Here is a 19458-nt window from a genome sequence, read left to right as displayed (position 1 = left end):
TTTCAGAAAACATGTAAACGCAACAAGTTCATTGACGCGGCACCCGCTCAGCACGCACAGGACAGATCTTACAACGGTCTTTCTTACGATGACACTAGTCGTGCTGGGAATCAAAATTACAGGTTTGTAACAATATGTATTTCATACCGAAGTGAATGAATTTATACCCCCAATGTAAACTTAAAACTTCGTGTTAAATTAAGCCTCTTGTTTTATTCTCGTGGTCTATATAAAATTTATACATTAAATTTAGAAGTCTCTCACTTTATTTGATGCACTCTTCTTCTCATCGTCGGTTAAGTAGAGAAGCTCGTCGAGAGAAATTTTCGGATGCTCCTGAGGAGTTTCATGAAGTAAAGCAATAACGAGAATAGCTTGAAAGACTCCAATTCCACCTATTTGAAAAGAATTCGTCCAACAATATTAACAGTACTCAATCAGCTTTATTGAGTAAGTCGGCATTGATTTAGTCATGCTAGTGAATCAGCTTTATTGAGTTAGTCAGCATTTATTTAGTCATGTTAGGGAATTAGCTTTATTGAGTCAGTCGGCAGTGATTTAGTCATGCTAGTGAATCAGCTTTATTGAGTTTGTCAGCGTTTATTTAGTCATATTAGTAAATTAGCTTTAATCAGTCAGCACTGATTAAGTCATGCTAGTGAATCAGCTTTATTTGAGTTAGTCAGCATTTATTTAGTCATGTTAGTGAATTAGCTTTATTGAGTCAGTCAACACTTATTTAGTCCTGGTAGTCAGTCAATCGTTTATTGATTTAGTCAGTTAGCTTTATTGGGTCAATTAGCACTTATTTAGTACTGTTAGTCAATCGCTTTATTGAGTCAGTCAAAACAAACAGTCAGTCAAAGTCCAGATAAAATCATGGTGGGGTGGGACGATACCTACCTATAATGTAAAAAAAAATGCCAAACATATAAGTAGCCAATAGCAGAAGAGGTCACAGTTTAGCTAACAGAGTACCCAGGCAAATGGGATACATCATATTTATCCAAATACTTTGTACTAGCTATGAAGAAACTGATACATTATATCGTTATCTACTACTAGCAGATTATTCACCAACGGATTACTCAGATAAAGCAGCGTAGGAGACTTAAACCTTTACATAAAAGATTTCATCCAGCCACTTCTTAGATGATCATATAGATGGGGAATAATAGAAAATGCTACTCTAGAATCAGTGGAATATCCAGATGAAACCAGGATGGGGTGTGGAAGGCATGATACTTACCCATTATGTAAAAAAAAAAAAAAAAAAAAAATCTGGACAGTCTATTTCGCATCTGTAACAGCAAATTTCACAGTTGATTCTATGGAATACTTAGATATACCGGGTGGGAGTATGATTCACAACCTTATATAAAAAATTTATAGCTGTCTAAATTCTGACATATCACGTACGGAATTTTTAAAAGTAGATGCCACAATTGAGCCTATGGAATATACAGATCAACCAGGGGGGGGCGGCATGGTACTTACCGATTACATAAAATACTGCAGGCCACCCAAGTTCTGGTGTATCACATATGAATCCAGAGATAGCAGCTGCAAACATTGAGCCTATGGAATACCCAGAAATTACTATTGTAGACAAAAGTCCCCTTTCATTCGGATGGAACCAGTTTGCCATGAGGGCGAACAGCGACAGAAAGAGGAGGCCCTGAAATTAAAGAAGAACAGCTATTTTTTTATTAAAATGAGAAAATATGGTGCATTAAAGAACTTTAATGCAGAGCATTTTGAAGAATTATAGACTGTCCTAAACGAATTCCTCCTAAACTGAATTGAACGTGGTTTTTGCGTAGTGGTTTCTTTTCCAATGATGTAATCCTATCAATTATTATTGCAATCTCAAAAGCCATCTTCTATCATTTCCTATAGTCATTCGACATGGTAGGCAGTTGGCGAGTGTTTGGAATTTTGGCGCGATTTTATCATGTTTGACGAAAAACCGGACACTAATTTTAAATCTACTTAAAAAAATAATACTTGATTTAAAGTTATAATAATATCAGAAAAAAAAGGGAACTACAACATCGGAAGTAGTCTCACAGAAATTTTATCAGGGTTATTTTTTATGTAAAGAAGATATCTTTCTCTACCTAATACAAAAAATATGGACTTTGGGAAAAGCCGTGAATTTTACAAGGTTTTAGATTTTTATTTTTAGAAACCCTCAGGTGGTCCACCACCCCCACCCCACAATTTAATGAGGAAAACTGAGTACGCATTTTGAAAGTCTTTTTTTAATCAATTAAAATAAAAATCAGACACAGAATTACAATTTTAGTTACAAAATCGTATACTTATTTGCATTTATCTAAGTCATCGCGTTTATACGACGTTTATAGGCCGAATGCAGACAGGCAAATGGTTAAACCTTCAACGAATTTGATTCAAGATTTCATATAGATCTACAAGGATATGGTGCATTTTAATTTTATTTCATTGTATCGTTACATTGAGTTATTGCGTTTACTCGCAAGGATATATACCGACCGACAGATGATAAACCTTTTGACTTATCTGGTTCAGGTTTTGATAGAAATCTACAAATTTAGAATACAAACTACCTACCAAATTTCTTCTGTGTTGCTCAGAATGTTTTTAGGTTACCGTGTTCACAGAAAAAAAAGACGGACTGATGAACATAGTTCTAAAATGTTTTTTTTTTCGAACCCAGGGACGTTTGAATCGTGAAGATTCGTTGAAATCATGAGGATAGTTCTTTTTCAAAACTGTTATGAGACTTATTTTTTCTGTATACTTCTTACACGAAAAGGTAAAAATGAAATCAAATACAACAGGGGGGATATTGCATTACAATAATATCCCTTGTAATACAATAATTACAGTATAATTGTAATAGCACCGAATACAGTTATTGAAATAGGTAATGAAATAACTGCGCTAAAAATCTAATCTAATCTACTGTACATTCTTTTTGCTTTCTCGTATGCGTAGTATAGAGAAAATTTAGTAATCATCAAAAAAAAAATCTAACTCGAGATTTAAACGAATCTGCCCATTTTAGACCTCCCTGAACTCAAAAAACACATTTCTGGAAAATGTCCGTCCGTCTGTGACAAAATTCAAAAACGTTTTGAGATAGAAGGTTCAAATGTGGTATATGGTCTTTACACCAAATTTGCAGATTTCTGTCAAATTTTGAGTAAATTCTGTTCAGGAGAAGCCTGTATGCCCTTCTGTTCGAATAGAAGAGAAATAGTTAGTTTAGTTTAGTTATATTAACGTCTCGTTGTAAAGCAATACTAGGGCTATTTTGGGACGGACCTCGTAATTTTAACCCCCTCTCTACTCCACACCACACCAGCGTGAGGACGTTTGGCATGACGGATTTAACATGCAACAGACCCCCTTATGCGATGGTTCTTCGGTGGAATAGATTAGATTAGAGAGAAATAGGGAACATTATAAAACGGACAAAACCAGACAGATAAAATTCTGTACACAGATTTAACATCTCTAGTTTAGACACCTATCACATTTTGAGCCAAATCAAACAAAGGATTGACTGTCTGTTAGTCTGTACTTTCTGAAACATGTAAACGTGATAGTTAAAAAACGCAGTGACATAAATATATCAAATTTGGTATTGTAGTTTGAGAATACAAGTGCAGTTTTGAATCAAATTTTTATATCAATTGGTTGAAAACAACATGTCTAAAACACAGTTTCGATTATTTTTACACTTTTAACGCATGCCAGGGATTAATCACCAAATAACTCACAAAGGATGACACGATAGCTTCAGTAAAAGTTCTGAAACTATCGTGTCAAATCATGCCAAAATCCTGCCAATTAATGCCAAAAGATAATATTTTGTAATTCTTGTAAGCCAATACCATGGACAGCGTTCTCCGTCATGACAAGTGTATCAGAGAGCATGCGCAAAAGTTCTGTGGTGATCACTCTCGCTGGTTTTAAAATGCTGCGATATTTAAGAAAACTGGTTTGAATGCTAATTAAAAAAAACAGTTGATGAATTATTACACAAATTAGGAAAAAATTCCAATAATTAAATTTGTATTATTAAATTTGTATTATTTGTATTTCGTTTTAATTTGATATTATCCTGATATATTAAAATGGAGATTTTTAAAACTTAAAATGGTGTAAATTTTATTCTTGTGAGATAATCCTTTCAGAAGATATTGCTTCTCGTCTTGGAATGCACGTGCCTCAGATTTCATCAAAATCGGACATAAATGTACAGTGTTATACAAGCCGTACAAATAAACATTCATTTATTTAAACATATATATATAGTGAGAGGGGGGGGATGAAATGAATTATTATCAGTGATGACAGGACAAAATGTTTCTGCCAGTTAAAAAAAAAAAAAAGATAATTTTTTGGCACGAGTGTTTTGAAAATTCTTTTCAAACGTGACGGAGCAATTTCACAGTGCAGTGCATATCTAAAGCACTTTCGTTTAGGAGAACTAATTTAAATCTTGAGTGATTTGATAGTTAAGATAACATGGCTTTTGATTACAGTAGATGGAGCAATATGTTTCAGTTCTCATCAACTTGATTTTACTTCCTCACATAAGAAGTATAAAGAAAGTATTATAATCGTCAAAAATTTCGAAGTTTCCATGTTTCGAAGATTCAGACGAATATCCATGTATTAGGTCTCCTCGAGTACAGAAAACCCATTTTCGACATAATATTTATCTGTTTGCTTGTGATAAAAATTAGTGCAAAACATTTTGAGCTGGACTGTTGAAATTCGGTACATGTCTTTATGTAAATTTTGTGGATTTCTTTTAAATTTTAAACTAAATCCATTCTCAGGAAGTCTGTTCAGGTCTGGAACAGGAATTCACAGGAAGTCTGTTCAAATATAGGTAGGTTAACCGATAACTGCAAAACGAAGAGGACCGAATGGTTAAATTCGGTTCACAGATTTAACATCAAAAGTGAAGATATCAAATTTGGAATTAAATCCGTCAAGGTGTTGACTTTATGTCGCTCTGTAAATTCAGAAACATGTAAGTAAGATAAATCAAATATGCAATGACATAAATATATGGAATTTGGTATACGATTTTCTGACTACAACTGTACCTCTATGTCAAATTTTAGTTTTAATTAGTCGGAAATGACTTTTACAAATGCTGATTTGACTTATCCATTAGGGCTGCAGAATTGTAGAAACCTCTAAAATTATTTTAATTATTTTAAAAATTTGGTTTTTCGTTTTAAATCTTGCTTAGTTATTTTTCGACATTAAGAGAATGTTGAATTAAATAAGGTACTTTTCCGTTAGCTGGACGCAAGCGAAAAATTTCCAAATAATGTAGAATTCCGCCAAATTTCATACGCCGTATTCGTGTTTGGTTCACAATTGGCGACATTTGCGCGCGGCTAATGGAAAAGTACTAAAAAAAAACAACAAGAAAAGAAGATAGAAAACGAATGAATAAGTAGGACATAGTGCAAGTTGAGATTACACGTAGATCAGCCTCAAGAGGCAAAATTATTCACTCACTCAGAATTCAATAACTGACACACCTCCCCTCGAATTCAATAACACCTTCAACACCTCCCCTCGAGTAGTGTTCTGAACTACAGTGGATGCAAATCAAGTTTGGCATAGGACCAAATCGATGATGCTATTTTTTACTCTCTTCCGTACAAGATTAACTTTTGTTCTCTTGATTTTTTTTCTTTGTTTTTCTCATTACTTATCATTTGGTTTTAGAACTGCTTGCCAATGGTACCGATAGAAATTCATTTTCTTTTATACAGATTCATTTTCTTTCGTTAGATATCGCTAATTGAAAGAAAAGTGAAGTTATTTTCAAAGCTATAATAAAAATGTTGGTTGTCTTAAAATTTAAGACCTTTATTTATTTATTTTTCTTTTGAATATATTTTAATTGCATTCTCTTGTAAAATATCTCCTGCTGAATTTCTGTTTCTGAAGAGATGAGTGTTTATTACTAAAAGTCTAATGCGATAAATTAAAGGACTAAAATAGAATAGGAAGGCTTTAAAAAAAATTGAAATTTTTGGTTTTATAATCGATTATTATTAATTGAAGATCGTGATTAGTAAGTCATAAACAGAAAGAGAAAGGTCTACCAAGTTTTCATTATTAATACTTATAACATTTTAGTTATAATATTTTTTTTATTTTAATTAAACTATTTTCTTCTATGTACCATCAAAATCTATATATTTTAGTACTCTTTGATGAACGTAAAATGTTTGATATTTGCATTATATTAAAGAATTTTTGGTCTTTAATTTGTTATTAAGTCAAATTGCAATTAATATAGAAGACACAAATAACTTTTAAACTTAAAATTCTTAAAGGATTTTAGTTTTCGTGTTGATTAAAATAACATGATATATTCCAGATAACATTTTTCATCTAATTAGGATTTTAATTGTTTAGATCAAGAGCTAAAATAAACCAGATTTTCTTCATTTGGATATCTATGACATGGGCACTTCTGGATCCAAAGCCAATCTTACGCATGCACACTTACAAGAGGTGATGCTTCCCTAAACTTGACATCCACTCTTTGACTTGGAACTAATCACCAAAAGAATCGCCGATGATCACATAATGAATTCACTAAGATTACTAAATTCATTCCATAGATCAATATTTTGTAACTACTGTTCACCAAAGCCATGCAAGAGATTCGTGGCCTTATCTTAGATCCATTATTTTAATCAAAGACAGAGGGATTATATTTTCATTCGATAACACGCGAGAAATTTTGGGGGTGACTATACCCATTGGTTATTTACAAACTTTCATTAAGGCTAACTCATTAGCTCAGGCAAGAAAAAAAAATTATTTTGCTGAGAATACCAAAGACTGTTACTAGAATACTGTTACAAACATGTAATTTGCTTCCAAGTACGAATAGTGTCATCGTAAGAAAGACCGCTGTACGATCTGTCCTGTGCGTGTTGAGCGGGTGCCGCGTCAATGACCTCAGAGCTGGCGACCATTTGATGACTTGGCGATGAATTTGGCGACTTTGGTGACAAAATATATAATACTGGAAAGTTCGAGAATTTTCACGATCCATCCATTAGGAACCGAGATACGTCCAGATACGCCCTGATTGGTCTAGAAGATTCTATTCCCGTCTCCCGTGAACTATAAAAGGTCGGTAATAGGGTGTCGTGTGAGTGAGTAGTAGTGAGTCAGCAGCTAAATCGAGAGAAAACAGTGAGAAGTTCAGCCGTTGGAGAGACGGTAGAGCGAAGCTCCGAGGATCCCCTCTCCTGCTGGATTCTGTCTGGCCGCTTTCTGTGCTGTGGTCTAATACTACTTGTGGGCTACTGTCGTCTGTGATGTGCTACTGTGTGTTGTCTTGTGTTCGTCTCTGCTGTAAATATTTGTCGTCTGTATACTCGTCATCTGTGTGCTGTCCTGAGTTCGTCTCTGCTGTAAATATTTGTAGTCTGTGTGCTGTCCTGTCTTCGTGTAAATAATCGTCTTTGTTTTTATACTGCCGCCTGCTGATTGAGCGTTCTCCACACCATATCACTACAATTATCCAAACGAACTCGAAAATTCGGAACAATAGATAGTCAAGGAATCTTTAATTCCGCCTATTTTTGGAGTAATTTTAAATATTTTGAGATCCCAAGAATTACCAATTTTGAACCAAAGTTGAAGCTGGGAGTATGATCCTCAACAAGATCCATAGTGAATCCTAGCCAAACTGGCCAAGATAAGTAAAATGTTTACTTCATCTTATCATTGTTTGATGATAACAAATTTTCATTAAATATTTATTTTCCTTTTTTGTTAATTTAATAATGTAAAAAAATCTTACTTGCCCAATACCTCTAATAAACTGAACAACTATCATTGCATTTACATGAAACTCGGATGCTACAGGACACAACAAAGTCGTAACGCTGGACAATAGGCTACCGAAGAGCGTCACTCGTCTTGCTTGGAAGGTCCTGACGAGTCTTGAAACTGGAATGGCAGCAAGAGAGAATCCAAAGAATCCGATTCCAAGTATCAATCCTTGCTCTTTCGAATCCCAGAGAAATTTTCCTTCTCTCTGAAAAATAATCAAATAAAATTCCCAGTTCTAATACTTTGTTGGAGAAGTTGATCTATTGTCCTGAACATGAACATATGGTAAACTCCCTGTTGGATAGTTGAAGGCGAAAAATAAACAAAGTAGAAGGCTAAGGGATGATTGGATAACAAGTTAGAAAATCAATTATCGGAGTGAACCAACGGGAGTGTCTTCCTAAAACTTTTTCTCATACTCTTAAACAAATTTGTTATGCCAGAGAACGCCTTTGTAGCGAATTGTGATGAACGAGAATAGAACCTGGGACCTTGTGGGTCGCAGTCCAGTAACATGACCACATTACAAAAACAATTGCTCGGGTAGCCTAGCAGTTAACTGGCTTATAAGCTTTCACCACAGACTGTCGTAGCGCAGAGCGTTATGGCGATCGCGTGTGGGTGAGTGGTTGTTGCTGCTGTTGCGTCAAGTGAGTATGACGGCTTTGTGTTGCAGCGTCAAGTGAGTCTGACGACTTTGGTTGCGGGTAAATGGCGCCACAACAGCTGTACTAAGGTTGAAAGTTCATTGTCCGAGGTCACCAAGGTAGCGAATCGGTATGGGCGAGGATAGAACCTGGGACCTTGTGGTTCTCTGGAGGGAGAGTCTATGGTGAAAGCTTATAAGCCAGTTAACTGCAACGCACCTACGCAAATGTTTTTGTAATGTGGTCATATTACTGAACTGCAAATCACAAGGTCCCAGGCTCTATCCTCGATAAAATCGCATTCCGTTAAACCCTGTAGGACATTGGCTTACAGTACTTTGGGCTCAAATTATCATTTTTACTGAATACAGCGGGTCATCCTTGTCAAATTTTATGACAATTAATTCCCGGCATGTTGTTCATAATATCCAAAAATCGAATTTTTGTTTTAGACACTTTTTTTCTCAATCGATTGAAATAAAGATTTGACACAAAACTGCAATCGTATTTAAAAACATCCCATACCTAATTTAATGTAAGTCGTGTTTTTGAATTATCGTGTTTGTATGTTTATGAAAGTGCAGACTGGCACACGGGCATCCCATATTTGTTTTTGGCTCAAACTTTGGCAGGTGTCTACACTATAGATATTAAACATGTGTACCGAGTTTTATTTATCTAGCTAACTTTGGTTTTATCTTTATTTTGTTAATTTATATTTGAAGAGTCAGACAAACGGACTTCCTCTGAACAGATTTTACTCAAAATTTGACAAAAATCTGCAAATATATATGGTGTTGTGGTGAAAGCTTATAAGCCAGTTAACACTACGCTACACGATCAATTGCTTTTGTATCGTGGCCATGTTACTGGGCAGCGAACCACAAGGTCCCAGGTTCTATTCTCGCGTATCCCAAATTTGCCACATTGATGACCTCAGACGATGAACCTTCAACCTGGCTTATAAGCTGTTGTGGCGTCTTCTACCCACAGCAAACCAAAGTCGTCAGATGCACTTGCCGCAGCAACCCAAAGTCGTCAGACTCACTTGACACAGCAACAGCATCAGCAACAACAACCACTCATCCACACACGCTCGCCATAACGCTTGACGCTACTGAAATGGGTACAGGCACATTAGACTCAACAGCTAAAAATGCATCACCACTCAACAGCCATATCGTTCGTCCCACTTCCGACTCACTGGAGGGAGAGTCTGTGGTGAAAGCTTATAAGCCATTTAACAGCTCCGACGAGCAATTGCTTTTGTATTGTGGTGAGGGCTGCGAACCACAAGGTCCCAGGTTCTATCCTCTCTCATCGCTAATCCGCCACAGTGTAAAGACCATATACCATATTTCGTCTATTTAGCTCAAAGTGGTTTTGAGTTGTCTTTTTCAGATAGAAAGGCGGATATTTTCTAAAAATGTGTTTTTCGAAATCAGGGAGGTGTAACATGTGAAGATTCTTCTGCTTTCTTCCTTATTATATTTAAAGTTTCCTTTTTAACTTTTCATACAAGGAAGTTACAGTCATTTTTAATAATGCAATAATTCTGAATAATACTGTAATGGATAATAATTTTTATGTTGACGGTTAAGAAGTGAAGTTAGCTTGAAATTTGACTGGATGACGAGAACTTTGAATTGAAATCCTTTAATTCTCAAAGAAAAATTAATAACATGTAATCCCGGTAACTCAAAAGCGAAAACGACTTAAATATATGAAATTTGTTATATGATTTTGTCACTATAACTGCAGTTCTGTGTCAAGGTTTTGTGAGATAGGGAAATTCACGGCAAAACACAAATTCGATTTTCGGATATTAATCGCCAAAAAAGACGCCAAAAGTTTGTATTTTGTAAGTATTATACGCCAATGCCCCTCAAGGAGTTCTCTGGGATAACTCCTTTATTAGAGAGCATGTGGGAAAGTTTTGAGTTTTTATAATCACCTGATATGCACTGATAGATCTTAAAGAAGTTCAATATTTTCTTGAAAGGAAATTTTCCTTGGTAGGCAGAATTGTTTTCTGTATTTGGAATGAAAATGAATTGTTTTCTGTGGTACCATCTCATTCTTTCCTTTTTATTAATTGATATCTTTCCTCAAGATGCTGTTGATAAAGAGCTTGGCTCTCCCGACTCGCGATTCTTCCCTTTTGAAGTGAAATTCATAATAGTCATTCTCTAAAAAGTCAGTTTTTGAGAAACAGCTCTCCCGTAACTTCGAGAGGAGAAAATTTTCTTTTTAAAGGAAGGTGGTCTGAAATTTTAAAATCGTTACTTTTACATCTACATAGGACATTTTATGCTTTGATTTTTTTATGTATTTGTTGAAGACGCCATTAAATTTATGTAACCAGCGTAAATATGGTACAGGAGATAAGAACCACGCTGCAAGACAAGACCCATTTCGAAAGGAATGTAAGACTGAAATGTATTTAGAAATACTTTAATGAATAAAATATGTCTCTTTTCCTCATGGAATAATGATGCTAAAATATTGCGAAACCATCAAAAAGGGAATTAATGAAAAAAATCGGAGGTGTTCTATTTTCAAAATGACCAATTCGAATGTTTACTCGAATGTTACATATAAATAAAATAATGTTTATGATTTTCTTGTTGCAACTATGTGTTATTATCGGCATCTTTTCGTTTGATTCTTTTTTTATTAGTTGGTGTCAGAGAATGTTGGAAAATTATATCCTTGCACATTTCATTTAACTAAAAATTAAAACTAATAACAAATGTAGAACAATTAGCACGGCGATCTTAGTGTAATCATTAATTGATTCTATAAGAGCTTAAAAAAACTCTTTTTAGTTAGATTATTCAGAAGTTTCTTCAAAACGAACATATTTAGCTTTTCACTTAAACATTCCATGGATATATTTAATAAGGGGCTCTAGGACCTTTAACAGCTAAAACAGACTTCAGAAGTTGGTCAAATGCGACTCTCCCTAAAGAGAGAAAAGCTCTTAAACTTAAGACATTTCTTACCACAGTTTTATAAGACATTTAACTTTATAATTATGAAGTCAGTGGAATAATTTTCCTTAATTAAAATAAATGTATAAAAAATATGTTTCGTATAAATTGTCGAAGATAGAAGTTGCTTGCGCTTTGTAGCTTGTTCGAAGAAGTTTTTCAGGAAATAAGCAATTTATATTAACAAAATGTTACATCAATTTACTTCCAAAGAACATAATTTGATAATCATGCAAAATGATAAATATTTTAATATATTTGCTGGATTTATTTCACTTTTTATATCATTAAAACATGATATTCCTTCAAAAATATTTTTAGCATATTGGCAAGCCTTGAAAAAAGTATACATAATAATACTTTAATTTTACATGAATTTCTTTATTATATGTGTCTAAGTATATCTGGAAAATTTCATATTCATACGATGAACCATTTTTGTTTAATTCTACGCGAAAGCTCTGAAAATGTTGTATTGAGAAAAATGACCTTAAAATAAATGTTGAAGTTTTCACATTTGAAAGATGACTTTCACATTTTTTACTATATCTTTTCAACTAATTAACGTACACACATGCGTAATGGCAAAAAGTTTTTAGAAAGATTATGGCTATTAAATGAAATCATGAAAAATTTCGAAAAATTAAAAGTTTAAAGGTTCTATAGCCCCTTAAGAAATAAAGATTTTACCTTTTTCCATGAAGCGTTTTTTGTCTCTTCATTTTCTGGACAGGTAGTGGCAGCAAAATATTTTCCATTCGAAAGATTAGGCTCTGTTTGATTTACCATCACGACAATGGCAACACTTAGGCTCAAGCGTTGTGCAGTGATCAGAAAAAGGGACGAAAATCCTATCAAAACCAACACATGTCGATAACCGAGAGCGGGTGGCTTACCTATAAATGAATAGCCCTTAAAAATGAATAAAATGAAAACACAAACAGCGAAATGCGTAAAATTCAATAATTATGACCGATAAAAATAATTTTTAATTAGTGATGCTACAAATTTTATTCAAATCTTTGAAATCAATATAATTTTATTGGCCATTGCTATTTAACAATATTGAAGAATCAGGGAACAATGCAGCAGGATTCCACGTTGTGTAGCCTGGTTAACACTAAATCTGCTATGGATTTGCCTCCTTCTTTGTATCTCTGACATACTGGAAGGCTAATGGCGTCATAGCCAATCTTCTGGGCATTTGTAATAAATAAATAAATATTGAAGAATCTGAAAGATTGGCACTGCCAATACTTAACCACCCGTTCTATCAAAGGATGGCGATATTCCAAATGCCTTTATAAAATTCCTTCTTCTCTTTTTTAAATGGAACATACTGAAAAAGGAATTGTGTGCATTGTTTATTAGAGAACTTAAATAAGGAAGAGTCATTTCCTTGTACAAGTTTTCTTAATATTCATAAGCTATGCAAATTCCTCTCATATATTGTTACGAAATTTTCCCGGGGTTCGTTTGGATAGTGGAAGTTATATGGTGTGAAGAACGCTCAATCACCAGGCGGCAGTAGGAAATAAAACAACGACGTTTATTTACACGAAGACATACAGGACAGCACAAAGACGACAACTATATACAGCACAGAAGACGATTATCTTCAGCCGAGACGTGCAGCATACACAGCAGCATACAACAGACTCTACTGCAAACAGTAGAACACAGCTTAGTTCAGCACTAGCTTCACTCCGTCGCTGCTCCGCTTATCTCTGGAAGGCCAGTTCTTTATTATCGTTTCCGACTGACTCTCCCTAGCAGCTGCGGCTGCTTCCTTTTATAGGTCTCAGGAGGCGGGGCTAGACGCCTCTCAACCAATCAGGAACGTTCGAGGCGTATCTCCGTTCCTACTGGACGGTCGGGAAAATTCTCGATGTTTCGGGTATAATCTAATTTGGCGCCAAAGTCGTCAAGTCGCCAAATGATCGTCAAGTTTGTCGCCAAGCTCCGGGACCCTCCGACACCGGACTCCGTCCAATACCGATAACTGTAAAACATTCTTTCCGATGGTGGAACCAACTATGCTGGGAAGCAGCATTACAGATTCGTAACAATATCGACCCTTTAGGAAAATAAGCTGCCGTTTTCAAAAAGAGAGGGATTTTCTTGTTTTATGAAAAAAAGAGCTCTAATTTTATAAAGACATTCTGAGCCCTGGTGCTCCAACATATTAAAGAGTAATAACCAACTGTATCTAAGGCATTTGATAGTTTCCGAACAAAATTTGTTTCTTAGTGAGTACATTTCTCTCTCGGGAATATTGCGAGATTCGTTCCAAGCTTCATGACATCAAGTCTATAATTAATAGCTGTAATCCTACTTGTTTTTATCTTTAAAATATTTTCTTGAAATACATTTTCCCAATAAAATTGCGCTGTTATAATTCTGTTTGGAAAGTTGGAAACAGTAGATCTCATAGTTCAGGAGATTTTTATATCTACAATTCCAATATATATTCGAGCGCATCTTCATTTTACATATTCCTGTATAGATTGTGGCTGTACAGATTCATACACGAACGTCGGCCCACGCTCTTATTTTTATTTACCGTCTAATGGCGTCATATATCAACACGATCTAAACAATTTAGTGGTTAAACAGTTTCCGCCTTTCATTATAGCCGGCGACTTCAAAGGACGTAGTATTGTGTGGCTTTCGGATAATATTCTCACATGGGAGTTCCCCACAGGTCAAATATCACTGTTAATTGGTTTTAGGCGACTTTATAACGCTCGTTCTTTTCATATTATTCCTTTCTGTGAGAGTCAAAATGCACTCGAATAACTCGGACCTTAATGATATTCATATTAAAGATGTTGACTCTTTTGTCTTCTCATCCAGGGATATTTTCCAATATTCTTTTTCTATTTTGTTTTCTTAAATCCTGTGTCCTTACAGTTAGGTCATAGGATTTAAGATATCCTCAACTATGCCAGTTGGGTTCCAACAACTTTTTTTATACCATCGCTATCGGTACTTTTCTTTTGTGTCAATTTTCATGGAATCCTGGAAATCAGATGGCTTTGTGTATTGTAGTATCATATTCCACTTGATTCACCGAATCACTGTCTGCGCGATTGCTAGCGTTGCTTGGTACTCATACTGGCGATTTTCTGTGCTCTTCAGAAAATTTCATTTTTTCTTTAGTGTAATCTCATTATTTTTTTTATCATAGCGTGTGTGTTTGGAATCGTTTTCTAACTATCACACTTGGATGCATCCAATTGCTATATACGAAGTTCCAGAAGGATAGCGTATCAATTTATGAGAGTAAATCGATTGAAATTCCACTTTCACAAACATGAACTAAGTTAAGTATATGAAGAATAAGTAAAAAGTGAAGTTCGAGAATTTATTTTGTGTAAATCAAGTGGCAGTTTATGTCATGTTATCTAACATTCTCTAATATGTTGGGAAAATGCACCAAAAATCATAATTCTTAAATATTTGTAGGTATTTACGACAGAAATAATATCATGAATTTTATATTTTTAGTACATTTTAACCATATTATAGTGTTTTTCATTTTTTAAAGATAATTTTTACAAAATGCGAATAACAAATGCATCAACACGTTGAAAAGCAAAGCCAAATTAATAGCTTAAATATCTTAAAATTTTCAACAGATAGATAAGCGAAAACTTAAATCATGTGATTGCTTTTTAAATACAATTATCAATACGAAATATTGAATTTAAGAATACTTCTAGAATTTCCTTTACCCCTTCTTTTCACTTGTTGCTACCATTTATTCTCTTAATTATAACCTTAAAAGTATAGAAATTCAGGGATGGTATCTTTAAATGCGACATTATTAATCAATTACAATAAATTCTACAAGTAATATTAAAGCACCTTATTTTATAAGTCAAATAAAAGTTTCATTACCAATGTTTTCTTTTGATTCCATCTTATACAAGAAAAGGCAAACATTAACCTCCTTTTGTTCAGTTGATAGTATTGATTAGGCTTCTTTTCTACAAATAAATTAAGTTTTGTTGCCAATTACTCCTTTTAATTCAATATTCATACAAAAATATACAGAAATTAATAACACAACATAGACACATTTTGGCAAAGGGGATTTTACGTTTCATTTCGATTATAATATCCAAATTTCTAACAAGAAAACTGTTATTCTCTCTTAGTTTTTCTTTCTGGAAGCCATCGAAGCTAAAGTACGAAATATTGGTACATCTTGATCTCCGCAGCTACCGCTATTAAAACGGCGCCAAGAATAACGCCAAGCTAGTCAAAAAAAGCAAAAACCAAAGGGAAAGTGTATATGGTTGCTCTTAATTTGGGTATTTTTGGCTATTTTTTTAGATGATTTAGCAGTTTATTGCGATCGCCGTGGAAATCAAGTTGTACTGAAATATTTTACCCTCTATCTGGTTGAGTTGTTCTTAACACATGGGTTCTTGCGTTCTCCTTCCTTCTTTTCTTTTAACGTTTACATTTAAATACATGAAGTCATATTTATTCACATAGTTTAGCTTTTATCCTTTCATAACTTATAATCTTTTTAGGTTTGCAGATTGGTGAAGAAAAAGAATAACACCCAGTCCAAAAAGTGTTGTAAAATATCTTAATGCACTTTGTTATGCACTCAAATGAAATAGTTCCAAATAAAGAAAAGCAATTTCTGATTTTCTTAAAAGATATTATCTTGAGTATTTTAACTCAGCCCGAGGCAAGTTTTTCAGTTTTGTACTGGAATGTAATCAGCATAAATCGAAATAATTACACAAAATGGACTTATTTTGATTAAGTGAAGTGAAGTTTCAAGGAGATAAGTTTCTCAAGTCAAGCTTTTCAAAGGGCCAAGTTCAAGGAGACGAAATTTTTACATCAGGATTCCAAAAATAACTATGGTATTTGTACATAAATGTTATGCCGATGACGAATTATAGTATTAGTCTCTTAGGTACTTTTCCAATATACCGACGCAGTCGATAAAGTCGCCAATAATGAGGCAACCAACGCCAAACGGAATATCGCCGCTGGTAACATTTTACTTGGTGTGATTTGTTCAGGCGACTGTGTGCTGTCTCCAAAAGGTCTGTTTGGCGAGATTTGCGCCGATATAATGGAAAAGTACCGTCTTTTACATTTCCGAACATTAGTTGTGAGAGAGTCTATAAGTGTGCGATCGTTGACGAATATTTTTGATAATTAATCGATTATGATTGACGAATTTTGATACAAAACGGAAGTGTTTGGCGAACATTAGCAATTATAAGGTTTGTTAATGAACTATCTTTGGAGACCTTTTCTTGGCGATTAATTGCTGGTACTTGGTTAAAGCACAAGTACCATAACAGTCATTAAATCATTTTATATGTTCCTCCTACTAAACCATCCAGATGCCAAATTTCAAAATTTTATTTCCCATAAATATATTTTTATAGGTTTTATTTATAAATTTTAAGCTCGATGCATGAAGCTTGAACTTTTATTTTGGCCACCGGCCTTTATCAAAAATACTCAGCAATATTGTAATGAAATCTTCAAGATATTGTACTGATTTCAAAATATTAAACAGCAACATGAGGAAACCCCACAATATCTTATGCTAACAAGTAAATCTAAACACAATCTAAACACAGTTCTACTCGCAAGCCTTTAGTGATTGCATGACAATATGAAAGACAGATTAAGGTAAACAGATAAAGATGAGGAAGATTTTGAACTATTTCTTTTGTCGGCGACCTGATGGCCGCACTAAAGTAGATTTCAAACTTTAAATTCATTGCAACATTGCAACTCATACTTAGAACCCAGTGCGGTCCAAAGAACAAGATGATTTTATTTGTTTAGTCCAAATCATGTAAGATCTAAGTTGGAAGAATAATCGTTTGAGAGTTCAGTTTTCATGGCTATTTCATATTCTTGAATTTAATCAATTTGCATTTTAATAGATAGATAATGGAAGTTATTTACGAATGATAGCGAAACAGTAAGTGAAATTAACATTTACCTTGTAGATAATAATATACTCTCTTAATAAACCTTGATATTGTATGAGAACTGTGATCGGCTTCAGGTGAAAATAAAGAGTAATATTATTTATAAGGGAAAGTTTAATCTCAATGAATAATGATAAAATATTGATTGATATTTACTTTAATGTGACTCTTTAGTTTGTTGTGGTAACCAATACGGTAACCCAAGCAAGCAATATTTTTAGCAGTCCTGTTGCCGTTTTGTTAACTGGCATTTTATCATGTTGAGTTGTCTACTTACAGTTTTGACGAATAAGCATTTTTTTAAAAACTTTTTGGCAATATGAAGATGCACGTTGTAGTAAGTTTCAGTTAAAATATTTTTAACATATTATTTCTGAAATATGTATACACATATGTGCATGGTGACTAGAGGTTTAAAAAAAAAATAGGTGTAAGTATAAATACTTTTCAAAATAATAATGGAATTAACATATGATCATGCGATGCCTGGTTGTGTTAAGGTTACAGTGGTGTAAGCCACTTAAAAAATAAACTTGCATACATAGAAATCAGATCTAGATAAGCAAGTTCATGGAAGACCTTAAATAAGTGAGTTCGCAAATTGTACAGACTAAGTCTATGGCAAAGGATACCGACGTGCTCTGATTGGTTTAAGCCTTGGCATCTTTTTGGCAACGTTTTGCACTCATAATAGTGTAGTTTTCGCTTATTTGGCTCAAACCTTGTACCTTTCATTAGTTTTATGGAAGATACGAGTGAATATCAACACGATCTAATTTTTATTAATATAATTGTTTTCTCTAAATATTACTAGTAATACTGCTAATACTAATTATTAATAATAATAATAAATATTACTAATAATACTAGTAATACAAGTTACTAATGTTGTTTATGCACAGAAGTATAAAAACTAAATGAAAGTAATTACTCAACATATTATACAGCAAATAATTCTTATTTTTCTATGATTTTCGTGCCTTTATTAGATAATTTATGCAGTCATTGAAACTTGTTGCTGAGCGTTTGTTATTTTCCCATCAACTACATATGGGAAGATGATTACTTAATACCCAAAACGTATAAATATGTAAACTTTAACGGAATATGTGATTCCGTAGCTAATTTTTTTAGTTATATCAAAATAATATTAAGAAGAAACACACACACAAAATATTTTTAATAAATTTCAATTTTTATATTTCTTGAATTTAGGTTTTAAGATTTCATCTTTTCTGCTATATATGTGTTCCAGATTAATATTACATGTAAACCGTAAAAAATAGGAGGGCGGGGATAAATTCACAAATTTTATTTATTTTTATAAAAATATATTTCGGCAAATCTTTATTTTGCCGAAATATATTTGCCAAAAATATCTTTTTGGCAAAACATTGCCAAAAAGATGCCAAGGCTTAAACCAATCAGAGCACGTCGGTATCCTTTGTCATAGACTTAGTCTGTACAATTTGCGAACTCGCCTTAAATAAGCCTGATCTTTATTCAGTTGCCCGGAAGAAATAAAAGGAATTGCTATTTTATCTATCAATGAAGTTGTTCAGTGTTTATAAGATATTTTTCTTTCGGATTTCTCTTTAAATCCATGGATTTTGAGGAAGGCATCCAAGATTCATTGGATGATGTTGAAATCAATGATAGAATTCCCAACCAGAAGAGATTTTTTTTTTTGGGGGGGGAATAGAAAGTAAGTTTTCTCCTTATCAGTGTCCTCGTGCCAATGTTCCTTACCAATGTTCTAAAGTGCAATATGATTTGAATTTGTACACTACCAAATCATAATTAGAAGTAACCATTGCACTTGATGATCTTCATAAAGAGAAATATTGCATGACAGGAAATCTTTGACCCTGTGTAACCCTTCTCTATTTCAAGTGACACGCAATTCAGATTGATTGAATTATAAACAAAGAATAGATAGAATTATATAGA

At 33.8% G+C, this 19458-nt stretch overlaps 1 protein-coding gene across 1 annotated transcript; it reads right to left on the bottom strand.

The window, feature by feature from the left end:
- Window positions 1–249: 249 nt before the first annotated feature.
- Window positions 250–12313, bottom strand: LOC129971876 (sialin-like). Its single transcript, XM_056085854.1, has 4 exons — window positions 12215–12313; window positions 7853–8089; window positions 1498–1678; window positions 250–395 (listed from the first exon to the last, which is right to left on the bottom strand). Exons 1-4 carry the CDS (start codon window positions 12311–12313, stop codon window positions 250–252), a joined length of 663 nt encoding a protein of 220 aa, XP_055941829.1.
- Window positions 12314–19458: the final 7145 nt, after the last annotated feature.

The sequence above is a fragment of the Argiope bruennichi genome, chromosome 6 (genome assembly GCF_947563725.1).
Source record: "Argiope bruennichi chromosome 6, qqArgBrue1.1, whole genome shotgun sequence".
Taxonomy (NCBI): domain Eukaryota; kingdom Metazoa; phylum Arthropoda; class Arachnida; order Araneae; family Araneidae; genus Argiope; species Argiope bruennichi.
This window is presented reverse-complemented; position numbering and strand designations above follow the sequence as displayed.